General features: G+C 43.5%; 1 protein-coding gene across 1 annotated transcript in view; it reads left to right on the forward strand.

Annotated features, from left to right (window-relative positions):
* The window catches only part of LOC109874715 (laminin subunit alpha-3-like), a 110,258-nt gene that overhangs the window by 34,892 nt on the left and 56,158 nt on the right, over nt 1-19,208 (forward strand). Inside the window, 7 exon segments of the mRNA XM_031809694.1 lie at nt 10,740-10,871; nt 13,129-13,179; nt 13,466-13,513; nt 14,478-14,612; nt 14,808-14,948; nt 15,886-15,944; nt 16,579-16,678. Of these exon segments, the coding sequence (XP_031665554.1) occupies nt 10,740-10,871; nt 13,129-13,179; nt 13,466-13,513; nt 14,478-14,612; nt 14,808-14,948; nt 15,886-15,944; nt 16,579-16,678 (666 nt within the window).

A 19,208-nucleotide genomic window follows, 5' to 3' on the forward strand; every position in this document is an offset into this window, starting at 1 on the left:
CTCCAGTTCACCCAAAATGTAGTCATATTGGCAGTATCTGATGGAAATAGAAAGGAATAGAAAGATTTGAAGCTGTCATTGATCCCCGTAGGGTCAGAAATCAAGCTATTAGAGGAATCATTCATTTTGGGAATCAGATGGGTAAACTGTGTTTTAACTGGTGTACGAGCAGACTACTTGCCCTGTCGCCATGTTCATAGTAGGTACCACATGAATGCAATAGTAACCATTTTGCATCTGTAGTGGACAAGAGATTGAAGTCGTATTGTAAGTTCAAGCGTTGCTTATATTGCTCTGGGGATGGCGTCTGGGCATACTGATGGTCTAAGTCAAGGAAGGCTTTATTGAGTTATTTAGTGAGTTTAGCTTTCTAAAATTTTTTTAAATGAGAAGAATTATCCTCTAAGATAGGCCTTAAGTGATTCCAATAAGAGAGAATGAGAGGTTGAGCTTGTCTGATTTGAAAAAAGAAAATGATCAGTAGAAGTGGAGATAAGGTTACAGAAGTCTGCATCAGACAGGAGAAGAGAATTGAATCTCCAGAGAGGAGTAAGAGTCTGTCGAGGGCTAAAGGTCCATAGTCAGAAATTACAATGGGTAAATATTCAGAAGAGGTGACATTTGGAAGTAACTTATGATCAAATAAAGAAATATTTAATACGAGAAAAATAATGGTGTACATGTGAAATGAAAGAATACTCTCTTGCCTGGAGATTCTGACATCTCCAGGGATCTGTACACCCATTCTGAACCATAAAATCTGAGAAGGACTTTGACATAGCAGAGGGAGAGATAGTTCTGGGGTTGGAGCGGTCTAAAGCCGGGCTAATAACACAATTCAGATACCCGACAAATATCAAAAGATGGGTGTTCAGAGAAATGATTTTCCTCAGCAACCCATTGGCAAATTCAACATCATCAAAATTAGGAGCATATACATAGACCAATAATACAGGTGTGTGCCAAATGGTGCCAGTTATGATTAAATATCTGTCTGAAATAACATTAGTAGTAGAGAAATGTATTTTTACTAACCAAAATTGCAACCCCTCTGGCTTTGGAGTTAAAGTCTGAATGGAAAACCTGACTAAACCTGGAGTTTTGCAGCCTTGAGTGATCTTTAATGCGTAAATGGGTCTCTTGTAAAAAAAAATACCACATCTGCTTTTAGCTTTTTCAAATGAGAGAAGACCCTAGACCTCTTGACAGGATTGTTCATTGCCTGAACTTTATAAGATTAGCCTTCACAAGCATTTCGCTACACTCGCATTAACATCTGCTAACCATGTGTATGTGACAAATAAAATTGGATTTGATTTGATTTTAAAATATTGACATGAAAAAGGTGTGAAAACAGACCAAGCATTTGCTAAGATAAGAGAAAACTGATTAAAAAAGCTAAGGGAAATTGAAAAAAAATAATCAAATAAATTTGGACCGAATATGTCACTCCCCCTCCCCTCCCCAGCGAATAGAAACAGCGCAGCATCGGTGCATATAAACAGAAAACCTTCCTATCCTAATGCGGAGAGGCTCCGTAGCACCAGTCGTGAAATATATTTGAAAAGGTATTCACAAAATGGTAAGGTAGGTCAACGCGCGGCTCCAGCTGCAGGACGCCGACCATGATGATGATCCCGGGGATCAGGAGCGGACCGGGAACCTACCGAACTGGCTGAGGCGCGGGAGCATGACGACCTAGAGCACCGGAGAGAGAGCATACGTGACAGTACCCCCTCTCCGGCTCGTTCAGCTCCAGCCACATGACGCTAACCCCAGGGACGATCCTGGGGATCCGGAGCGGACTGGTCGCCTCTGCTGAGGCGCAGAAACCTGACGAACCGGCTGAGGAGTGAACCTGATAAACTGGCTGAGGCACAGGAATCTGTTCACCCAGCTTCGGCTTGGGAGCCTATCGATCCCGCTGAGACATGGGAGCCTACAAACCGGCTGAGGCCTCCCAGGTAGCACTGGGTCCAACACCTGGACCCGACATCACCCCCAACACCAAAACAAAACAAAAAACAGTCCCCGATGTTTCCATTTGTTGAGTCGTCATTCTGTAACAATGTACGCTGAGAGTCGGGAAGCCAGTTTAGGGAGTGAATACATTTAATAAATAAACAAAACAAGAAACACAAAGAGAGTAACATATATACAGTTGAAGTCGGAAGTTTACATACACCTTAGTCAAATACATTTAAACTCAGTTTTTCACAATTCCTGACATTTAGTCCTAGTAAAAATTCCCTGTCTTAAGCCAGTAAGTATCACCACTTTATTTTAAGTGTGAAATGTCAGAATAATAGTAGAGAGAATTATTTATTTGTTCATCACATTCCCAGTGGGTCAGAAGTTTACGTACACTCAATTAGTATTTGCTAGCATTACCTATAAATTGTTTAACTTGGGTAAAACATTTTTAAAACATTTTGGGTAGCCTTCCACAAGCTTCCCACAGTAAGTTGGGTGAATTGTGACCCATTCCTCCTGACAGAGCTGGTGTAACTGAGTCAGGTTTGTAGGCCTCCTTGCTCGCACACACATTTTCAGTTCCGCCCACATATTTTCGATAGGAGTGAGGTCAGGGCTTTGTGATGACCACTCCAATAACTTTACTTTGTTGTCCTTAAGCCATTTTGCCACAATTTTGGAAGTATGCTTGGGTCATTGTTCATTTGCGACCAAGCTTTAACTTCCTGTCTGATGTCTTGAGATGTTGCTTCAATGTATCCACATCATTTTCCTGCCTCATGATGCCATCTAGTTTTTGAAGTGCACCATTCCCTCCTGCAGCAAAAGCACCCTCACAACATGATGCTGCTTCCCCCGTGCTTCACAGTTGGGATGGTGTTCTTCGGCTTGCAAGCCTCCCCCTTTTACCTCACAACATAACGATGGTCATTATGGCCAAATAGTTACATTTTTGTTTCATCATACCAGAGGACATTTCTCCAAAAAGTACGATCTTTGTCCCCATTTGCAGTTGCAAACGGTTTTGGGGCAGTGGCTTTTTCCTTGCTGAGCAGCCTTTCAGGTTATGTTGATATATGACTCGTTTTACTGTGGATATAGATACTTTTGTACCCATTTCCTCTAGCATTTTCACAAGGTCCTATGCTGTTGTTCTGGGATTGATTTGCACTTTTCACACCAAAGTACGTTCATGTCTAGGAGAACGTGTCTCCTTCCAGAGCGGTATTGCAGCTGCGTGGTCCCATGGTGTTTATACTTGCGTACTATTGTTTGTACAGATGAACGTGGTACCTTTGGGCGTTTGGAAATTGCTCCCAAGGATGAACCAGACTTGTGGAGGTCTTGTCTGATTTCTTTTGATTTTCCCATCACCGTCAATTCGGCGGCCTTGTTCATCCGCAGCGGCTCGGACACCATCTAGGACGGCGGAGAAGTGGGCCAGAGCAGCGCCGATGGCAGTTTTGAGCTGAGTGGCAATGGTAGCTGTAATTTCCGAGACCAGAACCGTACGGAGGTTCTGAAGATCTCTGGGGAGTGTGACCACATGAGGCTCTGTAACAGTTGGACAGGAGTCGGCCCCATTACCATTCACATTTGCCATCGCAGTTGAAACGTTAGTTACAGGTCCTCTGCTCCTCAGGTCGTGTGACATTTTGGCTGCTCCATGCTGACTGGCGACTCTGGCTGCTCCATGCTGACTGGCGACTCTGGCTGCTCCATGCTGACTGGCGACTCTGGCTGCTCCATGCTGACTGGCGACTCTGGCTGCTCCATGCTGACTGGCGACTCTGGCTGCTCCATGCTGACTGGCGACTCTGGCTGCTCCATGCTGACTGGCGACTCTGGCTGCTCCATGCTGACTGGAGACTCTGGCTGCTCCATGCTGACTGGAGACTCTGCCGGCTCATGACAGACGGCAGACTCTGGCGGCTCATGACAGACGGGAGACTCTGGCGGCTCATGACAGACGGGAGACTCTGGCGGCTCATGACAGACGGGAGACTCTGGCGGCTCATGACAGACGGGAGACTCTGGCGGTTCATGACAGACGGGAGACTCTGGCGGCTCATGACAGACGGGAGACTCTGGCGGCTCATGACAGACGGGAGACTCTGGCGGCTCATGACAGACGGGAGACTCTGGCGGCTCATGACAGACGGGAGACTCTGGCGGCTCATGACAGGCGGGAGACTCCGGCGGCGCCGGAGGGGCGGAAGACTCCGGCAGTGCTGACGAGGATGAAGGCTCTGGCAGCGCTGGACAGGCGAAGCGCACTGTAGGCCTGGTGCATTGTGCTGGCACTGGTGGTACTGGGCCGAGGACACGCACAGGAAGCCTGGTGCGGGGAGCTGCCATCGGAGGGCTGGTGCGTGGAGGTGGTACTGGATAGACCGGACCGTGCAGGCGCACTGCAGCTCTTGAGCTCCGAGCCTGCCCAACCTTACCTGGTTGAATGCTCCCGGTCGCCCTGCCAGTGCGGCGAGGTGGAATAGCAAGGCTGGTGCCATGTAAGCCGGCCCAAGGAGACACACTGGAGACCAGATACGTAGAGCCGGCTTCATGACACTTGGCTCGATGCCCACTCTAGCCCGGCCGATACGAGGAGCTGGTATGTACCGCACCGGGCTATGCACCCGCACTGGAGACACCGTGCGCTCCACAGCATAACACGGTGCCTGCCCGGTCTCTCTAACCCCCCGGTAAGCACAGGAAGTTGGCACAGGTCTCCTACCTGGCTTCGCCATACTCCCTGTGTGCCCCCCCAAGAAATTTTTGGGGCTGACTCTCGGGCTTCCATCCACGTCGCCGTGCTGCCTCCTCATACCAGCGCTTCTCCGCCTTCGCGGCCTCCAGCTCTTCTTTGGGGCGGCGATATTCTCCTGGCTGTGCCCAGGGTCCTTTACCGTCCAAGATTTCCTCCCATGTCCAGAAATCTGGATTTTGCTGCTCCTGCTGCCGCTGCCTGTCACCACGCCACTTGGTCCTGTTGTGGTGGGTGATTCTGTTACGGTTTTCTTCCGGTGAAAGAGAGGAGGACCAAAATGCAGCGTGATTATTTATAAACATCTTTAATAAAGATGAAAATACGAACAATATGCAAAAACAATAAACGTGAAAAATCTGGTGCAACAAACACAGAGACAGGAACAATCACCCACGAAACACTCAAAGAATATGGCTGCCTAAATATGGTTCCCAATCAGAGACAACGATAAACACCTGCCTCTGATTGAGAACCACTCTAGGCAACCATAGACTTACCTAGACTACTTCACTAAACCACAATCCCATAACCTACAAAAAAATAACTAGACAAAACACACCACATAAATACCCATGTCACACCCTGGCCTGACCAAAATAATAAAGAAAACACAAAATACTAAGGCCAGGGCGTGACAACAGCCCTCCTATTTTAAACTTGAAGTATCTGTCCTCAAGTCTTTCCTACTCCATCTCTCCATCTCTGTTAAATGTTGCATCGGGATGAAAGGGGGGATGGAGGGAGGGGGAGAAGGAGTGGCCTGGGTTGTTCTGGAGTGAAGTAACAAGTCCTACAGTAAAACTGTGTTCCCATAGTCACCTTGTTAGCCCTCCTCTGCATCTAAAACCTCAGATGAGAAGACATTCATATGAATCTTACGTTTTAATATAATGTTCTCATATTCAATCAAATACTGTAATTTCAAGGAAAACAATGATGCTTCAATTTGAGATTGTAAACACTAGCCTGTGACCATTTGAAATGCAGATCCATCATAATTATGAAGGGAACATGTCATACAACAGGCAAATGAATGTGGTACTGGAGTGTAAGGTAACCCATTTACTGTAGTAATCCATATACAGCTGTAGTAGCCCAACTAATAATAGTAAATTAAATTACAGTAACAGGTTGACACGTGGCTTGTGATCCCTTGAAAGCACAACAGAGGTCAACAGGGTTAACTCATGATGATAGATGCATCCCCAGAGTTACAGCAGGCTTTACTAAAGTAATACAGCTTTTTGAGATTATTCTAGAAATCAGGAGATATGGTTTACCAGGTAATCCATTTGAACAACTGAAAAACATTCAACAATAAAACTAAACATATATTTTTTATAGCCTAAACTGTATCTTTGTTCATCTAAAAAGGTGATAATTAGTTCACTATAAAGTAGGAATAGGGCCATAGATTATCCTAGAAAACCACCCCTACTGTGTGACAAATGACAGAAGCAGGATGTGTCTGCACCAGCACAGCAGAAACCATCTCTCTTGGAAAAAGCCCTACGGACCTTATTAGAGAATAGAATTAATGTGTAAAGTAAAGGTCATTTGGTATTTGTCAGGATACATATTTTTTGTTCATTCAAGTAAGAAGAACCTGTGTGGGCTTCATGGAGAAAAAAGGCAATTATTATATAGAACAGAATGCATGGAAGGCAATTTAATTTTCTTGCTGAATTATGACTAACTACAAAACAAATTGCTCTTGTCTATGTTTGTCACTGTAATGATTTTCCTACTCTTCTGAGGAGGAGTAGGAAGGATCAGATTAATATGCAACGTGGTACGTGTCCATGTTAATATTTATTAAAACTGAACACAAAAACAAAATAACAAGAGAACGAACGAAAACGAAACAGTTCTGTCTGGTGCAGACACAGAGACAGAAAACAATCACCCACAACTCAAAATGGGAAAACAGGCTACATAAGTATGGCTCTCAATCAGAGACAATGATAGACAGCTGCCTCTGACTGAGAACCATACCAGGCCAAACACATAGACAAAGAAAGAATACCCACATCACACTCTGACCAAACTAAAAATATAAACAATCTACGGTCAGGGCGTGACAGTCACGGCCGTCTTCCTGGAAGGAATAAGTGGACCAAAGTGCGGTGTGGTGAGCGTACATTTTCCTTTATTATGGAATGACGCCAACAAAACAAGAAACCAGATAAACAACCATGAAGCTTACAAGGGCTAAATGCCACTAACACAAGTCAACTAACCACACTGAAGGAGGGATAAAGGGCTACCTAAGTATGATTCCCAATCAGAGACAACGATAGACAGCTGTCCCTGATTGAGAACCATACCCGACCAAAACATAGAAATAAAGAAACATAGAAAACAAAACATAGAATGCCCACCCCACATCACATCCTGACCTAACCAAATAGAGAAATAAAACGTCTCTCTAAGGTCAGGGCGTGACAATGTTTATGTGAACAAGCGAAACATTTATAATTTGACAATCAATAATTTGAACACTGGTTGACTAAGACAGCGGCCTCTTCCAAACCATAATGACGGTCCATCTGATATACAGTTGAAGTCGGAATTTTACATACACTTAGTCATTAAAACTCGTTTTTCAACCACTCCACAAATTAATTGTTAACAAGCTATAGTTTTGGCAAGTCGGTTAGGACATCTACTTGGTGCATGACACAAGTCATTTTTCCAACAATTGTTTACAGACAGATTATTTCACTTATAATTCACTGTATCACAATTCCAGTGGGTCAGAGGTTTACATACACTAAGTTGACTATGCCTTTAAACAGCTTGGAAAATTCCAGAAAATTATGTCATGGCTTTAGAAGCTTCTGATAGGTAAATTGACATCATTTGAGTCAATTGGAGTTACACCTGTGGATGTATTTCAAGGCCTACCTTCAAACTCAGTGCCTCTTTGCTTGACATCATGGGAAAATCAAAAGAAATCAGCCAAGACCTCAGAAAAAACATTGTAGACCTCCACAAGTCTGGTTCATCCTTGGGAGCAATTTCCAAACGCCTGAAGGTACCACATTCATCTGTACAAACAATAGTACGCAAGTATAAACACCATGGGACCACGCAGCCGTCATACCGCTCAGGAAGGAGACACGTTCTGTCTCCTAGAGATGAACGTACTTTGGTGCGAAAAGTGCAAATCAATCCCAGAACAACAGCATAGGACCTTGTGAAGATGCTGTAGGAAACAGGTACAAAAGTATCTATATCCACAGTAAAACGAGTCCTATATCAACATAACCTGAAAGGCCGCTCAGCAAGGAAGAAGCCACTGCTCCAAAACCGCCATAAATAAGCCAGACTATGGTTTGCAACTGCACATGCGGACAAAGATCGTACTTTTTGGAGAAATGTCCTCTGGTCTGATGAAAGAAAAATGGAACTTTGACCATAATGACCATCGTTGTGTTTGGAGGAAAAAGGGAGACGCTTGCAAGCTGAAGAACACCATCCCAACCGTGAAGCGTGGGGGTGGCAGCATCATGTTGTGGGGTTGCTTTGCTGCAGGGGGGAATGGTGCACTTCACAAGAAGTGGAAGGGAAATTATGTGGATATATTGAAGCCACATCTCAAGCTTTGTTGCATATGGGTCTTCCAAATGGACAATGACCCCAAGCATACTTCCGAAGTTGTGGCAAAATGGCTTAAGGACAACAAAGACAAGGTATTGGAGTGGCCATCACAAAGACCTGATCTCAATCCTATCGAAAATGTGTGGGCAGAACTGAAAATGCGTGTGCGAGCAAGGAGGCCTGCAAACCAGACTCAGTTACACCAGCTCTGTCAGGAGGAATGGGCCAAAAATCACCCAACTTATTGTGGGAAGCTTTTGGAAGGCTACCCGAAATGTTTTACCCAAATTAAACTATTTAAAGGCAATGCTACAAATACTAATTGAGTATATGTTAACTTCTGACCCACTGGGAATGTGATGAAAGAAATAAAAGCTGAAATAAATAATTCTCTCTACTATTATTCTGACATTTCACATTCGTAAAATAAAGTGGTGATCCTAACTGACCTTAGACAGAGAATTGTTACTTGGATTAAATGTCAGGAATTGTGAAAAACAGAGTTTAAATGTATTTGGCTAAGGTGTATGTAAACTTCTAACTTCAACTGTATATTCTTAAACAGAATATTTAGTTTAAAAAATAAGGTGCACATCTCTTAAATTAAAGAAAATTAAAATAACACAAAACTGTGACCATACATATTTGTGTGTGTCACATATAATCTGACTGAGAGACAATTTAGCAGGAGATTGATAAAACACAATCCTGACGTTACTGTGCTGTTTATGCCCACATAGTATGTTAATTTAATTTCCATTCTGATGTCAGTTTGGATGAGAAACTAATGCATCGCATGTATAGGAAATGCTTCTAAACCCTTAAGTGAGCTCAACAGCGGAAGGTGTTTTCTTGGGAAAACACAGACTGTGAAATCTTGTTAGCTCCATCATAATTTTCTTTGATTGTTGTCGTATACAGTGCATTCGGAAAGTATTCAGACTCCTTCCCTTTTTCCACATTTTGTTATGTTACAGCCTTACTCTTATTCCTCATCAATCTACACACAATACCCCATAATGAAAAAGCGAAAACAGGTTTTGGACATTTTTGCAAATGTATAAAAAATTAAAAACAGATACTTGCATAAGTATTTAGACCCTTTGCTATGAGACTAGAAATTGAGATCAGGTGCATCCTGATTATCTTTGAGATGTTTCTACAACTTGATTGGAGTCCACCTGTGGTAAATTCAATTGATTGATTTGGAATGCACACACTTGTCTATATAAGGTCCCATGGTTGACCGTGCATGTCAGAGCAAAAACCAAGCCATGAGGTCAAAGGAATGAGCTCCGAGACAGGATTGTGTCGAGGAACAGCTCTGGGGAAGGGTACCCAAGAACACATTGAAGGTCCCCAAGAACACAGTGGCCTTCATCATTCATAAATGGAAGAAGTTTGGAACCACCAAGACTGAGCAATCGGGGGAGAAGGGCCGTGGTCAGGGAGGTGACCAAGAACCCGATGGTCACTCTGACAGAGCTCCAGAGTTCCGTTGTGAAGATGGGAGAACCTTCCAGGACAACCATCTCCAGCCTGAATTCCAAGAGTCATGTCTGGAGGAAACCTGGCACCATCCCTACGGTGAAGCATGGTGGTGGTACCATCATGCTGTGGGGATGTTTTTCTGCTGAAGGGACTGGAAGACTTGTCAGGATTGAGGGGAAAGATGAAAGGAGCAAAGTACTGAGAGATCCTTCATGAAAACCTGCTCCAGTGCGCTCAGGACCTGAAACTGGAGTGAAGGTTCACCTTCCAACAGGACAACGGCCCTAAGCACACAACCAAGACAACGCAGTAGTGGCTTTGGGACAAGTCTCTGAATGTTCTTGAGTGGCCCAGCCAGAGCCTGGACTTGAACCCGATCTAACATCTCCGGAGAGACCTGAAAATAGCTGTGTAGTGATGCTCCCCTTCCAAGCTGACAGAGCTTCCGAGGATCTGCAGAGAATAATGGGAGAAACTCCCCAAATACAGGTGTGCCAAGCTTTTAGCGTCTTACCAAGAAAACTCAAGGTTGTAATCACTGCCAAAGGTGCTTCAACAAAGTACTGAGTAAAGTGTCTGAATACTTATGTAAATGTAATATTTCAGTAAAAAAATGGTCTAAACCTGTTTTTGCTTTGTCATTATGGGGTATTGTGTGTAGGTTGATAAGATTTTTTTTTTTATCAATTTAAAATAAGGCTGAATTGCAATAAAATGTGGAAAAAGCGAAGGGGTATGAATACTTTCCGAATGCACTGTATGTCACAAGCAGCAAGAGCAGTCTTTTCCCATGACTGTGTGTGTGTGTGTGTGTGTGTGTGTGTGTGTGTGTGTGTGTGTGTGTGTGTGTGTGTGTGTGTGTGTGTGTGTGTGTGTGTGTGTGTGTGTGTGTGTGTGACTACAGCCTGCAGGTGTGATGCCAGGACGACTGCTGCTTGTGAGATGGGGACAGGACGCTGCCGATGCCGGGCAGAATTCACGGGAAACAACTGTGAACGCTGTGCAGATGGTTACTATGGCTACCCGCAGTGCATCAGTACGTAAACTCTCCTCATTTCTAAGATGTACCAATTATTTGTATAAAGCAATTATTTGGGATTGGAAATATGTTGTACGCAGAGGAAATTAATGACTGAATGAAGGGATGGCTGGTCGGACAGACGAGCTAATTAACCAACGAACAACAAATAAATGACTGAATGACCAGTGGGAGAATGAACAAACGTATGAATGAATAACAAATAAGAAGGCGTATAATATAGCCCTGCCCTAGCTTGGTTTACATTTGGACACAGGGTGAGGAAGGAAACTCCTTCAGAAGCTCTTAATTGAGGAAGTCCTGCTTTTGACCTCAGAGGAAGCTTTACTATACAGTAAGAGCCCATGCAAAATGTTGTGAGGAGTTGGGATCGGAAGAAGGCTAATTGACCTCATTCCTATATAACATGTAAGAATTTTTGTTGAATTATTTCATGTTTTGGATCAACATTCCCAGATCTGAAAAAAAAAAACAAGTATGCAGGATATGTTTTCTGTGGAGCTGTGTGAGGGAGCTGGCCGATGCCCTCTCACATTGAAGAGATGGTGATAGGCTATTTTTATTAAAACTTTCATGCAATACCAGCAGTCCTCCTCACACTGAACATCATCCTCCATTTTTAAAGAAATTGAGCACTTGAAGCAGGAAGCCACAGGTGTGTGCAATTAGCTAATTAGAAAGGCTCATAAGTAGTCAACTGACAATTAAAGGGACATTCTACATTCTATGTAGCGACGTCCTTTAAGTAAGGGCTTGTCAATCATGGACTTTGGTCTGACACCATGAGAAGCACGAGGAATGTTCTGATTACAGAGTTGAAATACTGTACATTCACACAAAGGTAAAGTTTGAGTTGATTGGAAAATGTCAATGAACTGGATTTGCATGTAATAATGAATTTACATTTTAGGATCATAGATATATAAACACACAATAAATACATTAATACAAATTACAGTGAAGGCTACTCATCCAAAGACTGCAGTACTGCTACAACATATTCTCAGAAGAAATGAAATATCAATCCTTTACCACACTCTCCTCATTCTGTCGTACCTTCACCTTCACCAACACAGACACACGCCTCACCCTGCATGTCTTTAGGTTGAGTTGTTCGTTCTTCTCGTATTCTGATTATTGACCTTTAGACATTGTGTCAGTGCGTGATGATGCATAAGGTCATGTTTCAACTCTGTATTCAGAACATTCCTCGTGCTTCACATGGTGTCCGACCAAAAGCCATGATTGACAAGCCCTTACAATCCCCATGTGTCACACTATGTGTTTGTGAGAGAGTTTGGCAGTTCTACTGTACTGTCTATCTATTCTCCCAAAGGAGCATGTCTATTTTCTTAAATGACCAAGTCCTTATTAGAAACACAGTTGACTAATATATGTTACTTTCATGCCCACTCTCATGTCTTTCCACAGTTGCTGTATTAACAAGGACAGTGTCATCTTGAAGATGCGTTCTGTTCCTCACTGTTTACTGATATTGTAAATCTGGAATCTGTTTAACTGATGTTCTCTGGATCAGTCCAATCCCATAGAAAGTGAAACATGATGTTGTCCTGGCTAAATTCCAAAACGAACCTCCTCATCCCCATAGTCTAATCATGCCTTCCACAGTAAAAACTAAAGGGGCTGTATACATATCTTGATTACCCCGTTGATTTAGCTATGGTAGACACAAATCATTAACTAAACCTTTCATGTCAACTTTTATACGGAGGTTTTATACAGAAATTCTAATGAGTGAGTAATCGACCCCAGGTGGTTAGCTTTCCCTTGTCATATAAACAGAAGATTTAATGTGGAATGAAGAATTTGGGTTGGCATTTTATTAATACAGTACAGAGATTTATTACTGGATGCGATTATTAAAAGCAGGATTTTATCTTTTGGAGGCTGTGAGTGCTCCAAGAGCAGTCTAAACATGAATAGTAGACAGACTCCCTGGTAGTAACTAAATCAGGTTCTGTTTGGGGTGGGCTGCTATCATCAACAATATCTCTATTTGCCAGGAGGTTTTCTTTTTGGTCTTTGTCTTAAAGCTCATGAATCAGTCTGATTAAAATGATGTTGCAGTATTTTGCATTTTCAAGGGGTGCTCAGTACAATTTCTTTCCTACTAGCTCTTAGCTTGTTCCTCATACCAAGTAGATTACAAGATTACTGGGGTAGAGCACAGCACACAAACCACTGTAGATATTCATGGTGTTGAAATAGATTTTACACTTTTCTTTTAAATCAGGATATCCAATCTACCAGCCCACCACTAAATCTCCTGCCGGCCATATAGTGGGTAAGTGTTGTACACATTATACTATAATGTAACCACAGTGTAATGTAATCTAACATACCCTTTTATAACAAGACAAAACATGACCACATAAACATAAACTACCAATTTTCTTGTTATATGTTAGTCTGATCACTCTGATAATGATCTTGTTTATCTGATTTAGTTTATCACCTTCTTTACACCTTCTTTTTCTCTCTTTCTCCCCCTCTCCCTGCACCCCCCTCTCTCTCACTCTGTCTCTGTGTCTCCCTCTCCTTCCCCCTCCTTCTTTCATCTCTATCCACAGGGCCCACTGCCTGCCCTGCTGGTTATTTCGGACCACCCAGCTGTCAACGTGAGTGTGATTAGACTACCCTACGCTAGACTAACAGCTTTTACAGCACCTCAGCTCTGACTCCTGTAAGGCAGTAGGGCTCCTGACACCTCTAAAGGAATGAGGCTGAGAATCTGTCTCTGTGGGTTTTTTTTTCTCTCTCTCTCTCTCTCTCCCCCTCATCCTCTCTCTCTCTCTCTCTCTCCCTCCCTCCCACTCTCTCTCTATTTGAGATGTCCTGCTTGTAGAGAGCACTGCCTCAGACACTTTCTGTGGGCCATGCCTTTGAGTTATATATGGACAGGGCAGGTCATAAAACAGAGGATTACTAGACCTTTTAGGGGACCACTCAATCCAAATGGGTTTACTTTGTGTCAAACTGCACTGTGTACTCATCTGATTTCAAGATCCCGACTTTGGAATATCAGCATGTTTTCTTTAATGGGGTTCTGAAGGTTAAGTGCTCTTTCTTGCCTGATGGTTGCCAGCATGTCTTCTTCCCATGATGCCACTGGGTCAGCTGGGATGGTTCAGGGAGAAACAAACAGACATTCTATTAATATCTATGAACGGTCCCCTCCCAAATTTCCGGTTGACTTTGTTTTCTCTCTCGCTGGGATCAACTTGGGGGAAAATGCCAGATTAGAAAAATAGCTTGTTTTTATTTGAAACAAGGATATAAAGGATGTCTTTTACTCTGTCTCAGTCTCCGATTTTTATTGTTTGTCTGGGAATGTGGGCGACAAAAATAATTTACTTTCATCCAGTGTCCTGACAAGAAGGAATTGAATCTTAAACTGTGTTAAAGAAAGTCCCATTGCTAATGGCACATGTCGTGGGAAAGGCTGTGGGGCTTCCCATTATATATTGAGCCTCAATCTAGCTTTTCTGGTGTTGTGTGTTGAAATGTGTCTTCTGTGTTTATTTACATTCAGATAGTGTGTCTGCAGTCAATAACGTATTTTTATTTTGTATTTATTTTCAGAGTGTTTGTGTGACCGACGTGGATCAGTTCTGGAGCTGTGTGATGCGTCAGGGCGCTGCATGTGCCGTGAAGGGGTGGAAGGCAGGCAATGTGACCGCTGTCGACCAGGACACCACACCTTCCCTAACTGCCAAAGTGAGGAACAGTTCCCTCTCACCAAACCACAGCACAAATAGATCAACAATTTTCATTCTCTAAACCTCTTTGAAGTAAATTTTACAGTAAAATATGACCCCACAAGATTAATTAATTGTTTTGTTTCATTATTGACCAAATTCAACCTGTAGTAGACAGAAACAGTCATCTCTTTCCCACCACTTCTTTTCACAGTGACAGTGTGTCGTTGTGACGGTGCAGGTGCAACTGACAGAGTCTGCGGGCCCAACGGACAGTGCCATTGCCGTGCCAACTACGTGGGACAGCAATGTGACCAGTGTGCCCCCAGTTACTATGGATACCCAGACTGTGCCTGTGCGTGTTTTCACCCTTTTGTTTTGGCCACACCCACGGGAGGGCTATTGCACTGCAGACACTGATTCGCCCACATCAACCTTTACATGACCTAGCTGCTGCTGATGGAAAAACTGATGTGTAGTCTCACAGGGTTTAATGACCCTATTCAGCACTGTAACTACAGATTCTCCCACAATGACCCTTAAAGCCCATGTTGATTTACCCCACATAAATAAAATCTGTCTTGTCTAGTCATTCTATTTTTATGATCTACCCATAGTTGTCTGAACAAAACAAATCACTGAAAGCAAAGCTGACCCATATAGACTTGATCCATTTAAACATGAGTGTATTCCTGTCTTTAAAAGATACATATTGCAGATTTACTATGATCTGTGCTGTTAGAGGCATTTAATTTGACACTACGTCATCTCATTCTACCATGACACATCTCACAGTCCCTCTCACTGTGCCTTTCTCTCTCCCCAGTCTGCCAGTTTTCTGGGGAGGGTTCCTATGACCCCATGTGTAACCCAGTATCAGGCCGTTGTCTGTGTCGCCCTGGGGTGGTGGGCCAGCAATGTGATCGTTGTTCTGTGTCAGGCCTCTGCTTTCCACAGTGTTCAGGATACCTCACTAGATTCTTTCTTTGCATTTAAAAAAAACTCCCTTCATATTTTGGGGGTTTATTTAGACAGCATAGAAGTAGAGGGGGACATAGACTATTAGGCAAACATTTCTCAATGTGATTTATACAACGTGTAAAATGGATAATTGTAGAGAGAGTTTTCATATCCAGCCGTGTGATATAAGTTACTTCAGTCACCCCTGGTGTGACCTTGCCAACAAAGTACTGTTCTGTAAATGTATTCCGTGGAGCACAGCTGTCTTTCTTCTTCATAAAATAACAATTTGCGTGAAGTTTTTACAGACGTTTTTACATCTTCTATTCCAGCCTCTATCAGCCAGTGTAACCCAGCAGGGTCAGAGGTCACCACAGCAGATCCACAAACGGTATGCAACCTATGCCTCCCACAACATGGCTGACTGAGAAATACTTGTAGTTTTTTTTGCCTCCCCCAACATGGCCCACTGTAAGCCTCTTCGTTCTTTATATTCTTTATAGTTTTATTGGCTGAGGTAATGGGAGGACCTACAAGAGAAAATGCGACTTCCTTAAATATTACAGAGGAAAAAGATGCAGCAATGCTTCTGAAACACAGGATTTCCAGAGGTGTGGCGGGGTTGCTTTGTGTGAAATGTTTTGTTGGAAAGAAAACATCACTACCATTGTGAATGGTTATTGAAACATTTGACCTTAGTTGTAGGGTTTTGTTTCCGCATTAAAAAAAAAGCATATCTACTACTGTTTAAGCAATACGCTGTAATTACGTAGCCTTGTCTAAGCCAGATGGGCCCATGGGGCAGGAACCTATCTCCTCTTTCTGTAGTGTGAGGCAGTAATTCACCCCCTGGACTCCCCTAATCCGTCTCCTTAGAGATAGCAGGAAGGCCAAAACATGTTTTATTTAAATAAAAAAAACGTTTTTTTCTTTTTGACACTTCAAGGGGTCTTAAAATTCCAAATCAAATATCTAAATGATCTTTCGGATGTGTCTGTCTGCACGTGTGTGTCATCCTGATATAGGGTTCCTGTGGCTGCCTGCCCAATGTGGATGGAACCCTGTGTGATACATGTAAACCGCTCTACTGGAACCTAGCAACAGAGAACCCCAGCGGCTGTATAGGTGGGTGACCTGAATATGATCTTACTCGACTAATGTATCTCTGCAGCTATACTGTCCTGCTCCACTCATAACAGATACTCATTTTAAAATGAAGCCTTCATGACATCCTGATGTACACTGAACAAAAATATAAACGGAACGTGCTTCATGAGGTGAAATTAAAGATCCCAGATATGTTCCATATGCACAAAAAGCTTACTTCTCTACAATTTTAGGCACAAATTTGTTTACATCCTTTGCCAAGATAATCCATCCACCTGACAGGTGTGGCATATCAAGAAGCTGATTAAACAACATGATCACTACATAGGTGCAACTTGTGCTGGTGACAATATAAGGCCACTTTAAAATGTGCAGTTTTGTCACACAACACAATGCCACAGTTTTGAGGAAGTGTGCAATTGGCATGCATATTGCAGGGATGTCCACCAGAGCTGTTGCCAGAGAATTGAATGTTGATTTCCTTACCATAAACCGCTTCCAACGTCATTTTAGAGAATTTAATGTTAATTTCCTTATTATAAGCCGCTTCCAACTTCATTTCTGATAATTTAGCCGTACGTCCATCCGGCTGCACAACCGCAGACCTGTCACGACCTGACCATAGAGAGCCTTTTTATTCTCTATTTTGGTTAGGTCGGGGTGTGACTAGGGTCGGTAATCTAGGTTGTTTTATTTCTATGTTGGCCTGGTATGGTTCCCAATCAGAACCAGCTGTTTATCGTTGTCTCTGATTGGGGATCATATTTAGGCAGCCATTTCCCCACTGTGTATTGTGGGATCTTGTTTTGTGTTGTTGCCTGTGAGCACTCCAGAACGTCACGTTTAATTGATTCTTTATTGTTTTTGTACGGTTCACTTCAAATAAAATATGTCGAACCGATTTCACACTGCGCTTTGGTCTGAATGTGATTACGATGATCGTGACAAGACCACATGTAACCACGCCAGCCCAGGACTACCTCATCTGACTTCTAAACCAGTGGTATCAATTGAAACCAGCCTTCCGGACAGCTGGTGAAGCTGTGGGTTTGCAAAACAGAAGAATTCCTGCAAAAACTGTCTCAGGGATGCTCATCTGCGTGCTCATCATCCTCACCAGGGTCTTAACCTGACTGCAGTTTGGCGTCGTCACCGACTTCAGTAGGGGAATGCTCACCTTCGATGGCCACTGGCACGCTGGAGAAGAGTGCTCTTCATGGATTAATCTGGTTTCAACTGTACCGGGCAGATGGCAAGCAGTTTTCTGATGTCATTATTGTGAACGTAGTGCCCATGGTGGCGGTGGGATTATGATTTGGGCAGGCATACAGTTCATTCGGAAAGTGTCCAGCCTTATTCTAAAATTGATTAAATATAAAATGTTCCTCATCAATCTACACACAGTGCCCCATAATGGCAAAGTGAAAACAGGTTTTTAGAATGTTTGCAAACACTAAAAAACCTTATTTACATAAGTATTTAGACCTTTTGCTCTGAGCTCAGGTGCATCCTGTTTCCATTGATCATCCTTGAGATGTTTCTACGACAGGATTGAAGACCACAGGATTGTATCGATACACAGATCAAGGAAGCATACCAAAACATTTCCGCAGCATTGAAGGTCCCCAAGAACACAGTGGCCTCCATCATTCTTAAATGGAAGAAGTTTGGAACCACCTAGATTCTTCCAAGAGCTGGCCGCCCGGCCAAACTGAGCAACCGGGGAGGTGACCAAGAACCTGATGGTCATTCTGACAGAGCTCCAGAGTTCCTCTGTGGAGATGGGAGATCCTTGCAGAAGGCCAACCATCTCTACAGCATTCCACCAATTAGGTAGAGTGGCCAGATGGAAGCCACTTTTCAGTAAAATGCACATGACATCCCACTTGGAGTTTGCCAAAAGGCACCTAAAGGACTCTCAGGCCATGAGAAACAAGATTCTCTGGTCTGATGAAGCCAAGATTGAACACTTTGGCCTGAAGCGTCACGTCTGGATTGTCCTGGGGGTGTCCTCGGATGGGGCCACAGTGTCTCCTGACCCCTCCTGTCTCAGCCTCCAGTATTTATGCTGCAGTAGTTTATGTGTCGGGGGGCTGGGGTCAGTTTGTTATATCTGGAGTACTTCTCCTGTCCTATTCGGTGTCCTGTGTGAATCTAAGTGTGCGTTCTCTAATTCTCTCCTTCTCTCTTTCTTTCTCTCTCTCGGAGGACCTGAGCCCTAGGACCATGCCCTAGGACTACCTGACATGATGACTCCTTGCTGTCCCCTGCCACCTGGCCATGCTGCTGTTCCAGTTTCAACTGACCTGAGCCCTAAGACCATGCCCCAGGACTACCTGACATGATGACTCCTTGCTGTCCCCAGTCCACCTGGCCATGCTGCTGCTCCAGTTTCAACTTCCACCTGACTGTGCTGCTGCTCCAGTTTCAACTGTTCTGCCTTATTATTATTCGACCATGCTGGTCATTTATGAACATTTGAACATATTGGCCATGTTCTGTTATAATCTCCACCCGGCACAGCCAGAAGAGGACTGGCCACCCCACA

Source organism: Oncorhynchus kisutch, linkage group LG30 (assembly GCF_002021735.2).
Source record: "Oncorhynchus kisutch isolate 150728-3 linkage group LG30, Okis_V2, whole genome shotgun sequence".
Lineage (NCBI taxonomy): Eukaryota > Metazoa > Chordata > Actinopteri > Salmoniformes > Salmonidae > Oncorhynchus > Oncorhynchus kisutch.